Source organism: Oncorhynchus mykiss, chromosome 21 (assembly GCF_013265735.2).
Source record: "Oncorhynchus mykiss isolate Arlee chromosome 21, USDA_OmykA_1.1, whole genome shotgun sequence".
NCBI lineage: Eukaryota > Metazoa > Chordata > Actinopteri > Salmoniformes > Salmonidae > Oncorhynchus > Oncorhynchus mykiss.
This window is the reverse complement of record NC_048585.1, coordinates 58262390-58279889: the sequence shown is the minus strand read 5'-3', so window position 1 is coordinate 58279889 and position 17500 is coordinate 58262390. Positions and strand designations below refer to the sequence as shown.

Sequence of the window (17500 nt, the reverse complement as noted above, 5' to 3'; positions counted from 1 at the left end):
TCTGTAACATCCCTCATTCCTATCCATCTGTAACATCCCTCATTCCTATCCATCTGTAACATCCCACATTCATAGCCATCTGTAAAATCCCTCATTCCTATCCATCTGTAACATCCCTCATTCCTATCCATCTGTAACATCCCTCATTCCTATCCATCTGTAACTAGGACAGGTGGGAGTATTGAATCATCACTTTGTATGGCACCCTTTTCCCCCTATTTAGTGCACTACTTTTACACCAGAGCCCATGGTGGTCTGGTGTAAAAGAAGTGCACTATGTAGGGAATAGGGTGCAGGCTACATGAGTGTCTCAGGCTGTGTTCTCACTGCTGGAGTGTTTACGTGGAAGGGTTCTGCACATGACATGAAAAGGCCGTTTCCACCTCGCACACAGGGTGTTGTGTCTATCAGTAAACCCAGCGCTGCCTACCGCCAACACATGCCTATTTCTCATAGAGCCGGTGCCTGAAAACCCAATAGACCCAATATGAAGAGCCAACGATTATATGGGGCTTACAGTGTCTTTTCACAAAAAAAAAAAATCACGAGTTGGATTAGAAATGTTTTTTTTTTTTAAATGGTTGGTTGGCAGGGTATAGGGAAGCTTACAGTCGGTCGGTAAAAGCATAATGTATTGGTTGGTGCAGTGTCTCTCTCTCTCTCGCTTTCTCTCTTTGCTTTTAGTGATTTTTTTGTGTGGTTTTTAATGTGTGGTATATGCAGTGTGGTGATGTGTATCTGCATTGCATCGTAGGCTATCCATCCTCTTAATTTGATATGACAACTATGTTAATCTTGGACACCCAGAACTAAAATCTAGCGTAATTGCATCAGATGCTCAATTATATCCTGGAAGTGGGGGGAAAATATACTAACACGACTAGGGAAGTCTACATCCCTCTTAACAGTAACTCTCAGCCAGATTCAGTCTCTCAGTCTCTGGGCCAAAATGTCCCCTACCACTTCCATACCCACCAAATATTTTTTTTAAATATGTGAGCACCTGCGAAATCCTGATTTGTCCAAATTGATCATTGCTGAAGAAAAGAACTACATCCCACAGTATGTTGACAGATGTTTTCTACCATTATGAGTTACACGGTAATCTGTCCACCTTTCTATAGTATCACCACATCCTTCTTTCTCATTGAGAAGTAGAATGGTTTTTTTAGAAATAAAGCTGTAGCCATTATTGATTATTTATTACAGTCTGTTAATTAATTACACCTTTGTTACCTCTAAATGATGTCCTGACGGTACAATGTAGGAAAGGTTTTTTTTTAATCACAAATATGAATGGTGTGACATTACCCAAGTTCTGTCCTCTCATCATGGGTAGTGTCACATTACCAGTTCTGTCCTCTCGTCATGGGTAGTGTAACATTACCAGTTCTGTCCTCTCATCATGGGTAGTGTCACATTACCAGTTCTGTCCTCTCATCATGGGTAGTGTAACATTACCAGTTCTGTCCTCTCATCATGGGTAGTGTCACATTACCAGTTCTGTCCTCTCATCATGGGTAGTGTAACATTACCAGCTATGTCCTCTCATCATGGGTAGTGTCACATTACCAGTTCTGTCCTCTCATCATGGGTAGTGTGACATTACCCAAGTTCTGTCCTCTCATCATGGGTAGTGTGACATTACCCAAGTTCTGTCCTCTCATCATGGGTAGTGTCACATTACCAGTTCTGTCCTCTCATCGTGGGTAGTGTGACATTACCAGTTCTGTCCTCTCATCATGGGTAGTGTCACATTACCAGTTCTGTCCTCTCATCATGGGTAGTGTAACATTACCAGCTATGTCCTCTCATCATGGGTAGTGTCACATTACCAGTTCTGTCCTCTCATCATGGGAAGTGTGACATTACCCAAGTTCTGTCCTCTCATCATGGGTAGTGTGACATTACCCAAGTTCTGTCCTCTCATCATGGGTAGTGTCACATTAACAGTTCTGTCCTCTCATCGTGGGTAGTGTGACATTACCCAAGTTCTGTCCTCTCATCATGGGTAGTGTGACATTACCCAAGTTCTGTCCTCTCATCATGGGTAATGTCACATTACCAGTTATGTCCTCTCATCATGGGTAGTGTGACATTACCCAAGTTCTGTCCTCTCATCATGGGTAGTGTGACATTACCCAAGTGCTGTCCTCTCATCATGGGTAGTGTAACATTACCAGTTCTGTCCTCTCATCATGGGTAGTGTAACATTACCAGTTCTGTCCTCTCATCATGGGTAGTGTCACATTACCAGTTCTGTCCTCTCATCATGGGTAGTGTAACATTACCAGTTCTGTCCTCTCATCATGGGTAGTGTAACATTACCAGTTCTGTCCTCTCGTCATGGGTAGTGTAACATTACCAGTTCTGTCCTCTCATCATGGGTAGTGTAACATTACCAGTTCTGTCCTCTCATCATGGGTAGTGTAACATTACCAGTTCTGTCCTCTCATCATGGTTTGTCTTCCATTTACAGGACCAGTATCCAGACAGAGGGGAAATAGTGCTGTCCTCCAACAACCTTGAACTGGTACTACAAGTGGAACGGAATCAGTAAGTGTGTGTGTATGTGTGTGTGTATGTGTGTGTGTGTGTGTGTGTGTGTGTGTGTGTGTGTGTGTGTGTGTGTGTGTTAGTGTGTGTGTGTGTGTGTGTGGGTGTGTGTGTCCGTATCGTAGAGGCCAGACTTGTACCCTTATCTGTCAGCCACCATCCCTATCTGAAATCTAACACTACCCTACTCTCTCCTTTTCCCCCAGCAATGTGTGAAAATATACAGAGAGAGCGAGAGAGAGAGCGAGAGAGAGAGAGAGAGAGAGAGAGAGAGAGAGAGAGAGAGAGACACAGAGAGACACACAGACAGACAGACAGACAGACAGACAGACAGACAGACAGACAGACAGACAGACAGACAGAGACAGACAGACAGACAGACAGACAGACAGACACAGACAGACAGACAGACAGACAGACAGACGTGTCTCAAGCCATCTAACTGTCTTTCTCTCTTTTTCCTGTCCTTCGCTGTTTCACCCTGTCCTCCTTTCATTCAGGACAATCCATTTATTTTCCTCTGAGGTCTTAGCCCCATTCTACATTACCAGTTCTCAAGGCTTCCTCACGCTCTCGCTGCAGTGTCTGCCTTCTCAACCTCCTCCTAAAATGGGTTATTAAAGATTGAAAGGATATTATGAGAGACATCCAATGTTGTATGAGAAAGTCGAAACTGTTTCTGACGGTTATGGAGCGTAAGTGATTCCCATGGGAAGGATTTGATATGGGATGTGGATTTTCTGGGCGGACACCTTTTTGTCGTGTACTTGAACCGGGGCGGCAGGTAGCCTAGAGGTTAGAGTGTAGGGGCGGCAGGTAGCCTAGTGGTTAGAGTGTAGGGGCGGCAGGTAGCCTAGAGGTTAGAGTGTAGGGGCGGCAGGTAGCCTAGAGGTTAGAGTGTAGGGGCGGCAGGTAGCCTAGAGGTTAGAGTGTAGGGGCAGCAGGTAGCCTAGTGGTTAGAGTGTGGAGGCAGGTAGCCTAGTGGTTAGAGTGTAGGGGCAGCAGGTAGCCTAGTGGTTAAAGTGGAGGGGCGGCAGGTTGCCTAGTGGTTAGAGTGTAGGGGCGGTAGGTAGCCTAGTGGTTAAAGTGGAGGGGCGGCAGGTAGCCTAGAGGTTAGAGCGTTGGGCCAGTAACCGAAAGGTTGGTGGACTGAATCCCTGAGCTGATAAGGTCAAAAATCTGTCCTTCTGCCCCTGAACAAGGCAGTTAACCCACTGTTCCCCGGTAGGCCATCATTGTAAATAAGAATTTGTTCTTAACTGACTTGCCTAGTTAGATAAAAGTTAAATAAAGCTTAAATAAATATATAAAAATGTGGAGATGGGAAAAAATTGCTGATAGATGATAAGCATAGCAATGTTGACGTTGAACACTGGGTGGTTTTAATTTTGTACTTTTGTGTTTGAACACTGCAGTTACTGTTCACCAACATCATAAACAGAGCTACGGTTCTGCTACGAGCTACTGTTCTGAAAATTGAATTCCATATTTGTTGGGATTTTATTTGTGTGCCAACAAATTTTACAACTGAAAACACAAGTTGTAAATGACCTGGAAACTGACCACTGAACCACTAGAACACAGGCTAGAGAGACAGGAAATAGATCCCCTGGAACAATGGAGACCCAAGCTAAGCAGAATGAGCATTCAGCACTATGGGGGTTGTTGGAGACTCGTTCAAGGCCATAGAGGTAAACATCAAGACCGGTTTCTCGCTGGAAACGTGCCATGACTTACAAGGTAAACAATCACTTGTATTGCTCTCCAGCTCTCCCACGAAGGGAAGGATGATATGTTAGGAGAGTTAAGTCTTTGTAGACTAGCTGGCAGACTGTATTTATGTGGAGTAAGAGAGGCAAGTTGAAGCGACTCAATTCAGTGTTGCAGCATGGAAGCTGAAATATGGTTTGAGTTACTTAAAAACAATGTAGTAAACGTAGTAAAGCTGACGCAGAGAGACAGTGAGCCGGCGCCCAATGAGAAGACAAGCCACAGAGAGACGGTGAGCCGGCGCCCAATGAGAAGACAAGCCACAGAGATACGGTGAGCCGGCGCCCAATGAGAAGACAAGCCACAGAGATACGGTGAGCCAGCGCCCAATGAGAAGACAAGCCACAGAGAGACGGTGAGCCGGCGCCTAATGAGAAGACAAGCCACAGAGAGATGGTAAGCCGGCGCCCAATGAGAAGACAAGCCACAGAGAGACGGTGAGCCGGCGCCCAATGAGAAGACAAGCCACAGAGAGACCGTGAGCCGGTGCCCAATGAGAAGACAAGCCACAGAGAGACCGTGAGCCGGCGCCCAATGAGAAGACAAGCCACAGAGAGACCGTGAGCCGGCGCCCAATGAGAAGACAAGCCATAGAGAGACGGTGAGCCGGCTCCCAATGAGAAGACAAACCACAGAGAGACGGTGAGCCAGCGCCCAATGAGAAGACAAGCCACAGAGAGACAGTGAGCCGGCGCCCAATGAGAAGACAAGCCACAGAGAGACGGTGAGCCGGCGCCCAATGAGAAGACAAGCCACAGAGAGACAGTGAGCCGGCGCCCAATGAGAAGACAAGCCACAGAGAGACGGTGAGCCGGCGCCCAATGAGAAGACAAGCCACAGAGAGACAGTGAGCCGGCGCCCAATGAGAAGACAAGCCACAGAGAGATGGGGAGGGTTGTCCATTTGCACAGCTTGAGACTGGGGCACAGAGGCACAAAGTACAACCGACTGTATTTCAGAGACACAGAAAATGTTACTTGGCAGCATCTGGGTTTATTTTAACCCCGTGTGAGCCTCTAGTCCAGAGGTTTTGTCTGGCCCACAGAATGTAATTTAGAGAGAGAGTTCCAGAGAAACAGGAGAGGGCCCGGGGGAACTCAGGCGGCCAACTAGGGGAAACTGGGAAATATTTACTGCCTCTTTTTGTATTAATGGACCGCCCATCCCAGATGGGTCTGGTTGGAAGAGGACCAGCGAGGGGGAGGGTTGATTTTTATGGTGTAATGCTGTTTTGACTCCAACTTCAGATCTTTGACAATAGATACCAGAAGATAGCGAGAGCTGAGAGGGAATGGGACTGTTATGATGCCAGATGATGTAAGACCCTGCAAGACCAACAGACATATACAGTAATTAACATGGCATTCACTCGGATTCCTTTGGTGTTTCTCATGACTAACCCAGGTCAACTAAACTGCTGTTTCTCATGACTAACCCAGGTCAACTAAACTGCTGTTTCTCATGACTAACCCAGCTAAACCTTCATATATTATCTCTAACTCTGAGTTATTTTAGTAGAGAGAGAGAGAGAGAGAGAGAGAGAGAGAGAGAGAGAGAGAGAGAGAGAGAGAGAGAGAGAGAGACTGAGACTGAGACTGCCCCAGTCCATCTGAAGAGGGATTAGTGAGGTTTGACACTAATGCCCCCCAGCCCACTCAGGGTCAAATATCAGGGAGGTGATGATGCTCCTGCTGGTTAAACAGTCATCCTGGACAAGCCACTAAAAGAGTATCTCACTGCCCGGAATGGCTTTTCTGTGTGTATGTCTGATGTCGTAAGGTCCAAACGTGTGTTTATGTTTGAGTCTCAGAAAGGGAGAGTGCAGTTTTCCTGGCTAAGAGAACAAATTGCAGAAATGTACTGCATTATTAAAACCGTACCAATGGAGTATTCATCAGATATTAAACGTTAATGTGAGCAAAACAATTGGACATATTATTCAGTGAATTTGAATTGGCTCCTCTCGGTACCTCTCTATCTCTGATTGGCTCCTCCCGGGACGTCTCTATCTCTGATTGGCTCCTCTCTGTACCTCTCTATCTAGGATTGGCTCCTCTCTGTACCTCTCTATCTAGGATTGGCTCCTCTCTGTACCTCTCTATCTAGGATTGGCTCCTCTCTGTACCTCTCTATCTAGGATTGGCTCCTCTCTGTACCTCTCTATCTAGGATTGGCTCCTCTCGGTACCTCTCTATCTAGGATTGGCTCCGCTCGGTACCTCTCTATCTAGGATTGGCTCCTCTCGGTACGTTTATATCTCTGATTGGCTCCTCTCTGTACATCTCTATCTCTGATTGGCTCCTCTTGGTCCATCTCTGTCTCTGATTTGCACCCCTCGATACGTCTCTGATTGGCTCCTCTCCGTACGTCTCTGTCTCTGCCTCTGCCTCTGTATATCTCTTTCTTGCAGGCACACACACACACACACACACACACACACACACACACACACACACACACACACACACACACACACACACACACAAAGTACACAGCAACAATTACAGAGATGGATCTTTTTAAAGACATGCATTAATTTTACATTTCTGTTGCCGGTTAGATTAAGTGTAAGCTCTCAATTTATGATAATGGAATGCTTTACGCCTTGATTACATTCTCTACTCCCCCCCCCCCTGGGACGATATGTATAGCTCTATGTTAATAATGGAGAACATACATGCAATTCATCATCATGCATAATGATGAGAAGAACCTCGCAAATATGTTGAGAGCAGCAAGAACCATCATCAATACTTGGATTACCTGATTGACCTCAGCATAGAAATACATTTCCTAGAACGAAAAAAATCCCATTCAAGTCAATAGGTGGGTTTTATGGGTGGATTATATTTCTATGTACCTGCCAAGGTGTTAATAAGGACTTAAATCCTCTGAGAGAGTTCTACTTCAAAACAATACGTTTTAGAAACCTTTTCATTATCTGAGAGCCAGATCGATTTCCTCCCGAAATGAGGTTGTTTGAACTGGGCTGTAGCCCCTTGGCTGTAATGGCTGATTTGAATTGATTAAAATCAATAAATGGGCTTTGTTCTGGTAATCTGCTATAATCCACGGAGGATGTCGGCGCCACGGCGTTAAGAAGGACGGGCAGATTGAGCTGGAGCCAAAACCTGGCTACCCAGACTCCTTGCTCTGGCCAAACGTTACGGCACAGCCACGGACTTCAGTTTCTTCTCTGGAATGAGTCTGGGTCTGAGTACTTCACCGACCCTTCACCGAATGCCGAACGGGGCCTTCTGACTGGTCTAGAACCCGATGGGTTGGAACACACGTGGGTAAAAGCGGTGGGCTGATAATGTGATTGGTTAGAGACGATCCAATCGCCGATGACTTTGTACAACACCCCTCGTGCCTCTCGTCACCACAAACGACTTCAATGATGTTCTGTTTCACACTAAAGTATGTAGCGAACGATTTAGGGTGAGTCGTTTGGAGCCACGCCTTTCCATGCGGAGGTAAGCCGAGGCTACCACAGTTTCTTCATAAAGAGAGAGAAAGAGAGAGAGAGAAAGAGAGAGAGAGAAAGAGAGATGGAAAGAGAGAAAGAGAGAGAGGGAGAGAGAGAGAGAGAGAGACAGAGACAGAGACAGAGACAGAGACAGAGACAGAGAGAGACAGAGAGAAGAGAGAGACAGAGAGAAGAGAGAGAAGAGAGAGAGAGAGAGAGAGAGATGGAATATACAACGTCTGATGTCCACTGTCTTTGGAAACGAGACTTCGTCCAATAAATCAGAAATGCAGACATTGTCATCCTACAAGAAACATGGTAAACAGGAGATGTACCAACTGGTTGCCCTCTAGGTTACAGAGAGCTGGTAGTCCCATCCACCACACTACCAGGTGGGTGGTATACAGGAGATGTACCAACTGGTTGCCCTCTAGGTTACAGAGAGCTGGTAGTCCCATCCACCACACTACCAGGTGGGTGGTATACAGGAGATGTACCAACTGGTTACCCTCTAGGTTACAGAGAGCTGGTAGTCCCATCCACCAAACTACCAGGTGTGAAACAGGGAAGAGACTCAGTATGCTAATTTGGTTTAGAGCAGACCTAACCCACTCTATTAAATTAGTCAAAACAGGAACATTTTACATTTGGCAAGAAATTAATAAGGAAATGATCTCAACAGAGAAAAATGTCCTCCTGTGTGCTACCTATATCCCCCCACTAGAATCCCCATACTTTAATGAAGACAGTTTCTCCATCCTAGAGAAGGAGATCACTCATTTCCAGGTCCAGGGACATGTACTTGTCTGTGGCGACCTAAATGCCAGAACTGGCCAAAACTGGACAAGAACCTGACAACCTCAGCACCCAGAGGGACAAACACGTACCTGGAGGTGACAGCATTCCCTCCCACATATGCCCACCTAGACACAACTACGGCAACATAACCAACAAAAATGGGTCACAACTCCTGCAGCGCTGTCACACGCTGGATATGTACACAGTCTTCGAGGTAGGCTTCGAGGGGACTGTAGTAGGTACACATATAGTTAATCTCTTGGCAGTAGTAGTGTTGCCTACTTTATCACTGACCTCAACTCAGAGTCTCTCACAGCGTTCACAGTCAGCCCACTGACACCCTTATCAGATCACAGCAAAATTACAGTCTACATTAACAGAGCAATCATGAGGCATCAAAGCCAAAGGAGCTGAATAATATTAAGAAATGCTATAGATTTGTATTTATTTTTTATTTAACCTTAATTTAACTAGGCCGAGGAACAGTGGGTTAACTGCCTTGTTCAGGGGCAGAACGGCAGATTTTTTTACCTTGTCAGCTCGGGGATTCAATCGAGCAACATTTCGGTTACTGGCCCAGCGCTCTAACCACTAGGCTACCTGCCGCCCCTACACTCTAACCACTAGGCTACCTGCCGCCCCTACACTCTAACCACTAGGCTACCTGCCGCCCCTACACTCTAACCACTAGGCTACCTGCCGCCCCTACACTCTAACCACTAGGCTACCTGCCACCCCTACACTCTAACCACTAGGCTACCTGCCACCCCTACACTCTAACCACTAGGCTACCTGCCACCCCTACACTCTAACCACTAGGCTACCTGCCGCCCCTACACTCTAACCACTAGGCTACCTGCCGCCCCTACACTCTAACCACTAGGCTACCCGCCGCCCCTACACTCTAACCACTAGGCTACCCGCCGCCCCTACACTCTAACCACTAGGCTACCTGCCGCCCCTACACTCTAACCACTAGGCTACCTGCCGCCCCTACACTCTAACCACTAGGCTACCTGCCGCCCCTACACACTAACCACTAGGCTACCTGCCGCCCCTACACTCTAACCACTAGGCTACCTGCCGCCCCTACACTCTAAACACTAGGCTACCTGCCGCCCCTACACTCTAACCACTAGGCTACCTGCCACCCCAACACTCTAACCACTAGGCTACCTGCCGCCCCTGCCGCCCCTACACTCTAACCACTAGGCTACCTGCCGCCCCTACACTCTAACCACTAGGCTACCTGCCGCCCCTACACTCTAACCACTAGGCAACCTGCCCCCCCCTACACTCTAACCACTAGGCTACCTGCCGCCCCTACACTCTAACCACTAGGCTACCTGCCGCCCCTACACTCTAACCACTGGGCTACCTGCCGCCCCTACACTCTAACCACTGGGCTACCTGCCGCCCCTACACTCTACCCACTGGGCTACCTGCCGCCCCTACACTCTAACCACTAGGCTACCTGCCGCCCCTACACTCTAACCACTAGGTTACCTGCCGCCCCTGCACTCTAACCACTAGGCTACCTGCCGCCCCTGCACTCTAACCACTAGGCTACCTGCCGCCCCTGCACTCTAACCACTAGGCTACCTGCCGCCCCTACACTCTAACCAGTAGGCTACCTGCCGCCCCTACACTCTAACCAGTAGGCTACCTGCCGCCCCTACACTCTAACCACTAGGCTACCTGCCGCCCCTACACTCTAACCACTAGGCTACCTACCGCCCCTACACTCTAACCACTAGGCTGTTGATGGTGTCCTAAATTATATTATAAAATATACAGTTCACAAATTCCAATTGGCTATACTAAACTCTTTAACATAATCCTCAGCTCTGACATCTTCCCCAATATTTGAAACCGAGGACTGATCAGCCCCAATCCACAAAAGACGAGTAAAATGTGATCCCAATAACTACCATGGGATATGTGTCAACAGCAACCTTGGGGAATTCCTCTGCATTATCATTAACAGCAGACTCGTACATTTCCTCAGTGAAAACAATGTACTGAGGAAATGTCGAATTGGCTTTTTACCAAATTACCGTACAACAGACCACATATTCACCCTGCACACCCTAATTGACAAACAAACAGACCATTAGGGTCTACCATATAAATTGATGAAAAGGCATGTTGGGGGAAAAGCATATGACGTTATAAAATCCATGTACACAAACAAGTGTGCGGTTAAATTTGGCAAAAAACACACGTCTTTCCACAGGGCTGTGGGGTGAGACAGGGATGCAGCTTGAGCCCCACCCTCTTCAACATATACAGTACCACTCAAAATTTTGGACACGCCTACTCATTCCAGGGTTTGTCTTTATTTTTTTTACTATTTTCTAAATTGTAGAATATTAGTGAAGACATAAAAATAATGAAGAAACACATTTGGATTGATGTAGTAACCCAAAAAGTGTTAAACAAATCAAAATATATTTTATATTTGAGATTCTTCAAAGTAGCTACCCTTTGCCTTGATGGCAGCATTGAATACTCTTGGCATTCTCTTAACCAGCTTCATGAGGTAGTCACCTGGAATGCATTTCAATTAACAGTTGTGCCTTATTATAACTTGTGGAATTTCTTTATGCGTTTGAGCCAATCAGTTGTGTTGTGACAAGGTAGGGGTGGTATAAGTCTGGGAAAACTCCAGGGCTAGATAGCATACCAGTGGGGATATACCAAACTTTTTTTATATACTCAGAGGACCGTTATTTGTATGTTTTAACCACTCCTTTATAAATGGTAGATTATCGGACACGCAACAAGAAGGTCTGATATCATTATTACTGAAACAGGATCCAAGTGGTAAATATAAAGATCCAATCCATTTAAACAATTGGAGACCTCTTACACTTCAGTGTTGTGATGTAAAAATTCTAGCTACGTGCTTAGCGCATTGAATTTAAAACGTTATTGTCTGATATAATTCATCCTTTACAATATAAGACAAGTACTGGAAACGATAGAACAAATATGAAATATCTGGGAAATCAGGCCTGGTTTTCATAGCTGACTTTAAAAAGGCCTTTGATAAAGTACGACTGGAGTTTATATATAAATGCCTATAATATTTCAATTTTGGAGAATCTCTTATACAACGGGTATTGTAACCCCAGTTGTAAAATAGTAAATAATGGCTACATGTCTAAAAGTTTGAAACTGTCAAGAGGAGTAAAACAAGGTTGTCCACCATCGGCATAAATGTTAGCTGTTAAAATTACAGTGTGCCATCACAGCAGCAAGATTTGTGACCTGTTGCCACAAGAAAGGGGCAACCGGTGAAGAACAAACACCATTGTAAATACAACCCATGTTTATGTTTATTTATTTACCCTTTTTTACTTCAACACATCGTTACGCCACCAGTATATAGACATAATATGACATTTGAAATGTCTCTTTTCCTTTGGAACTTTTGTGTGTAATGTTTACTGTTAATTGTTTATTGTTTATTTCACATTTGTTTATTATCTATTTCACTTGCTTTGGCAATGTTAACACGTGTGTCCCATGCCAATAAAGCCCCTTGAATTGAATTGATATACATTTGTGAGTGTAAGTGTAATTTACTAATGTTTCCCTTGTTTATTTCCCTTTTGTTTATTGTCTATTGTATTTGCTTTTGCAATGTAAACACATGTTTCCCATGCCAATCGAGACCTTTGAATTGAATTGAATTGAGAGAGGGGGAGAGAGGGCGAGGGAGAGAGAGAGGGAGAGAGAGAGGGAGAGAGGGAGAGAGAGAGAGGGTGAGGGAGAGAGAGAGGGAGAGAGAGAGGGAGGGAGAGAGGGAGAGAGAGAGAGAGGGAGATGGAGAGAGGGAGAGAGAGAGGTAGAGAGAGAGAGGGAGAACACCAAACAGATGGTCGTGTTTGAGTGACGTGAGTCTGGCCCTGTAGACTTGTAGCTATGAAATATTTGGTTTGTGTAAAGGAAGGCATGTTTAAACGGGGGAGAATCCCAGACTCCTTCGGAAATGACTGCTCTGTGTTCCACATTTCCTGTCCCTCTCTCTCACACACACACACACACACACACACACACACACACACACACACACACACACACCTGCGTCTCTCCGATGACAGATCCCTGTCCTTTTCCCAAAGGCTCTTCCTGAGAACACAGCAGCCTGGTCTGTCTGTCAAAGCTCATTCTTGCTATTTTAACGACCAGAGACTGAGGCCAGAGCCTGAGACCAGAGCCTGGGGCCAGAGACTAGAACCCAGAGACTAGAGAATGTGGCCAGAGGCCAGAGACTGAGTCCAGAGGCCAGAGACTGAGACCAGAGACTGAGTCCAGAGACTGGGGACAGATACTAGAACCCAGAGACTAGAGAATGTGGCCAGAGACTAGAGAATGTGGCCAGAGACTAGAGAATGCGGCCAGAGACCAGAGAATGCGGCCAGAGACCAGAGAATGTGGCCAGAGACCAGAGAATGTGGCCAGAGACTAGAGAATGTGGCCAGAGACTAGAGAATGTGGCCAGAGACCAGAGAATGCGGCCAGAGACTAGAGAATGCGGCCAGAGACTAGAACCCAGAGACTGAGTCCAGAGACTAGAACCCAGAGACCAGAGACTGAGTCCAGAGACTAGAACCCAGAGACCAGAGACTGAGTCCAGAGACTAGAACCCAGAGACCAGAGACTGGAACCCAGAGACTAGAGAATGTGGCCAGAGGCCAGAGACTGGAACCCAGAGACTAGAGAATGTGGCCAGAGACTGGGGACAGAGACTGAGGCCAGAGATTGAGGCCAGAGACTAGAGAATGCGGCCAGCGACTGGGGACAGAGACTGAGGACAGAGACTGAGGCCAGAGATTGAGGCCAAAGACTAGAGAATGCGACTGGGGACAGAGAATGAGGCCAGAGACTGGGGACAGAGTCTAGAGACTGAGGCCAGAGACTGAGGCCAGAGACTCAGGCCAGAGTCCAGAGACTGAGGCCAGAGACTGGGGACAGAGACTAGAGACTGAGGCCAGAGACTGAGGCCAGAGACTGAGGCCAGAGTCCAGAGACTGAGGCCAGAGACTGATGCCAGAGACTGAGGCCAGAGACTGAGGCCAGAGACTAGAGACTGAGGCCAGAGTCTAGAGTCTGAGGCCAGAGACTAGAGACTGAGGCCAGAGACTGAGGCCAGAGTCTAGAGACTGAGGCCAGAGACTGAGGCCAGAGACTGATGCCAGAGACTGAGGCCAGAGTCTAGAGTCTGAGGCCAGAGACTAGAGACTGAGGCCAGAGACTGAGGCCAGAGTCTAGAGACTGAGGCCAGAGACTGAGGCCAGAGACTGATGCCAGAGAATGAGGCCAGAGACTAGAGACTGAGGCCAGAGACTGAGGCCAGAGTCTAGAGACTGAGGCCAGAGACTCAGGCCAGAGACTAGAGACTGAGGCCAGAGTCTAGAGTCTGAGGCCAGAGACTGAGGCCAGAGACTGAGGCCAGAGACTGAGGCCAGAGACTCAGGCCAGAGTCCAGAGACTAGAGACTGAGGCCAGAGACTGAGGCCAGAGACTGAGGCCAGAGACTGAGGCCAGAGACTAGAGACTGAGGCCAGAGTCCAGAGACTGAGGCCAGAGTCTAGAGACTGAGGCCAGAGACTGAGGCCAGAGACTGAGGCCAGAGACTGAGGCCAGAGACTAGAGACTGAGGCCAGAGTCCAGAGTCTGAGGCCAGAGTCCAGAGTCTGAGGCCAGAGACTGAGGCCAGAGACTAGAGACTGAGGCCAGAGACTGAGGCCAGAGACTGAGGCCAGAGACTGAGGCCAGAGACTGAGGCCAGAGTCCAGAGTCTGAGGCCAGAGACTGAGGCCAGAGTCTAGAGACTGAGGCCAGAGACTGAGGCCAGAGACTGAGGCCAGAGACTGAGGCCAGAGACTAGAGACTGAGGCCAGAGTCCAGAGTCTGAGGCCAGAGTCCAGAGTCTGAGGCCAGAGACTGAGGCCAGAGACTGAGGCCAGAGACTGAGGCCAGAGACTAGAGACTGAGGCCAGAGTCCAGAGTCTGAGGCCAGAGTCCAGAGTCTGAGGCCAGAGACTGAGGCCAGAGACTGAGGCCAGAGTCCAGAGTCTGAGGCCAGAGACTGAGGCCAGAGTCTAGAGACTGAGGCCAGAGTCCAGAGTCTGAGGCCAGAGTCCAGAGTCTGAGGCCAGAGACTGAGGCCAGAGACTGAGGCCAGAGTCTAGAGACTGAGGCCAGAGACTGAGGCCAGAGACTGAGGCCAGAGACTGAGGCCAGAGACTGAGGCCAGAGACTAGAGACTGAGGCCAGAGTCCAGAGTCTGAGGCCAGAGTCCAGAGTCTGAGGCCAGAGACTGAGGCCAGAGACTGAGGCCAGAGTCCAGAGTCTGAGGCCAGAGACTGAGGCCAGAGTCTAGAGACTGAGGCCAGAGACTGAGGCCAGAGACTGAGGCCAGAGACTGAGGCCAGAGACTAGAGACTGAGGCCAGAGTCCAGAGTCTGAGGCCAGAGTCCAGAGTCTGAGGCCAGAGACTGAGACCAGAGACTGAGGCCAGAGACTGAGGCCAGAGACTAGAGACTGAGGCCAGAGTCCAGAGTCTGAGGCCAGAGTCCAGAGTCTGAGGCCAGAGACTGAGGCCAGAGACTGAGGCCAGAGTCCAGAGTCTGAGGCCAGAGACTGAGGCCAGAGTCTAGAGACTGAGGCCAGAGACTGAGGCCAGAGACTGAGGCCAGAGACTGAGGCCAGAGACTGAGGCCAGAGACTGAGGCCAGAGACTGAGGCCAGAGCCATGATGGATCACAGCAATACCTTTGTTGTTTTCTATTTCAAAGCTGAATGAAAGACTAGATTCATCACAATCCAATGTCAAACAAAATCCTATTAGAAGTGGAGACGGCAACTGCATTATCATGTTCCACAAGCCTAATGATTCACAGCAGTACTGAGTCTAACACCTAACCTTGATCCCTAGACAGCAACAGAGCTTGGGACTGGAGCGAAGGACATTCAGACGTAGGGTGACTGGCCCTGGACATACACGCTGGCAAATTAGTGTTACAGTCCTTCCTTAGTCTGGGAGAAATGTCATGTGACCACAGACACACACATCCAGTATGAAATCTACCATGATCTGACTGAAATCTACCATGATCTGACTGAAATCTATCATGATTTGTCTGAAATCTACCATGATCTGACTGAAATCTACCATGATCTGACTGAAATCTACCATGATCTGACTGAAATCTACCATGATTTGTCTGAAATCTACCATGATCTGACTGAAATCTACCATGATTTGTCTGAAATCTACCATGATCTGACTGAAATCTACGATGATTTGTCTGAAATCTACCATGATCTGACTGAAATCTACCACGACTTGTCTGAAATCTACCATGATCTGACTGAAATCTATCATGATTTGTCTGAAATCTACCATGATCTGACTGAAATCTACCATGATCTGACTGAAATCTACCATGATTTGTCTGAAATCTACCATGATCTGACTGAAATCTACGATGATTTGTCTGAAATCTACCATGATCTGACTGAAATCTACGATGATTTGTCTGAAATCTACCATGATCTGACTGAAATCTACCACGACTTGTCTGAAATCTACCATGATCTGACTGAAATCTACCATGATTTGTCTGAAATCTACCATGATCTGACTGAAATCTACCATGATCTGACTGAAATCTACCATGATCTGACTGAAATCTACCATGATCTTATTACGTATATGAGGTAGTCTGCCAGTCCCAGTCTCTCTATGTGAATCCCAGACTCCTGTTTTCCTAGATGTCCCTGTTTGGAGAGACCGACTGGGACGGGAACAGGACAGACATCATTACATCAGTTGTGATGTTGCTCTGCCTGTTGGTGATGTTTTCTAAAGACTATTCCATCTTCTATCCCACACACACGCGCACACACACACACACACACACACACACACACACACACACACACACACACACACACACACACACACACACAGCAAACATCATAATAATAGCCAGTCAGCATTATCTTAACCAAGGACATCTGTGGATGGTCCTCATAAGTGTTCTACTGTAACCAATGGAAACGGCATAAGCTAGACCTCCCATCCGTTTGTTTGGTTGCCTTATATCACCTCTGTTCCAGAACCGGAATGCTGCCTGACCCTATTTGGCAGAGTGATGAATGCCTCCTTTCAGTCGTTGTGTGTGTGTGTGTGTGTGTGTGTGTGTGTGTGTGTGTGTGTGTGTGTGTGCGTGCGTGCGTACGTGCGTGCGTACGTGCGTACGTATGCCGTGCGTCTAACACCAATTCACCCGCGTGCATTTTCAATTGTCGTTGTTGTTTTGTACTTCACCATTGATATTTATTTTATTCCATTTAGGCAATGAAACATGTTCTTAAATAATATCTGGAATCCATTGCTATTACAATAAGATACATGTATTTAATGTCCCTGACCAGTAGAGTAATGTTATGGTCATGGGTACCCCCCCCCCCCCCCCCCCCCAGCTTCTCTTGTATCTGAAGATGGAGGACAAAATGGTGGCCATGTGTTTGTTTTATTTAATTTACCCTTTATTTAGGCAGAGTACCATTGAGACCAAGGTAGGCAGTAGGCTTCCAAGTCTGGTCCCAGGTCAGTTTGTGCTGCCTTGCTAGACTCTAGGGTTATTGTTAGGCCAGTTGGAAAACAGATCTGAGACCAGGCTGTATCCCTCACAGAAGTGGGGTGGTCCATCTAAAAAGCCTGCCGTTGTTGTGGACCGTATCAGAGCTGGTGTTGATTGTTTTTACACAGGGCCACTGCCTGAACAACAGCAGGTGGAGGAACTGAACTGAATTGAATAAAGGCCTGTGTTTGGTCACTGGAGGCGGGTGTATATAACTACATATATATATATATATATATATATA

General features: G+C 47.2%; 1 protein-coding gene across 4 annotated transcripts in view; it reads left to right on the top strand.

The window, feature by feature from the left end:
* The window catches only part of adam19a (ADAM metallopeptidase domain 19a), a 221835-nt gene that overhangs the window by 111136 nt on the left and 93199 nt on the right, over positions 1-17500 (top strand). For all 4 annotated transcript variants that reach the window (XM_036958283.1, XM_036958284.1, XM_036958282.1 and 1 more), the window contains exon 3: positions 2480-2556. In XM_036958283.1, the coding sequence (XP_036814178.1) occupies positions 2480-2556 (77 nt within the window). The remainder of the gene's footprint in view (positions 1-2479; positions 2557-17500) is intronic.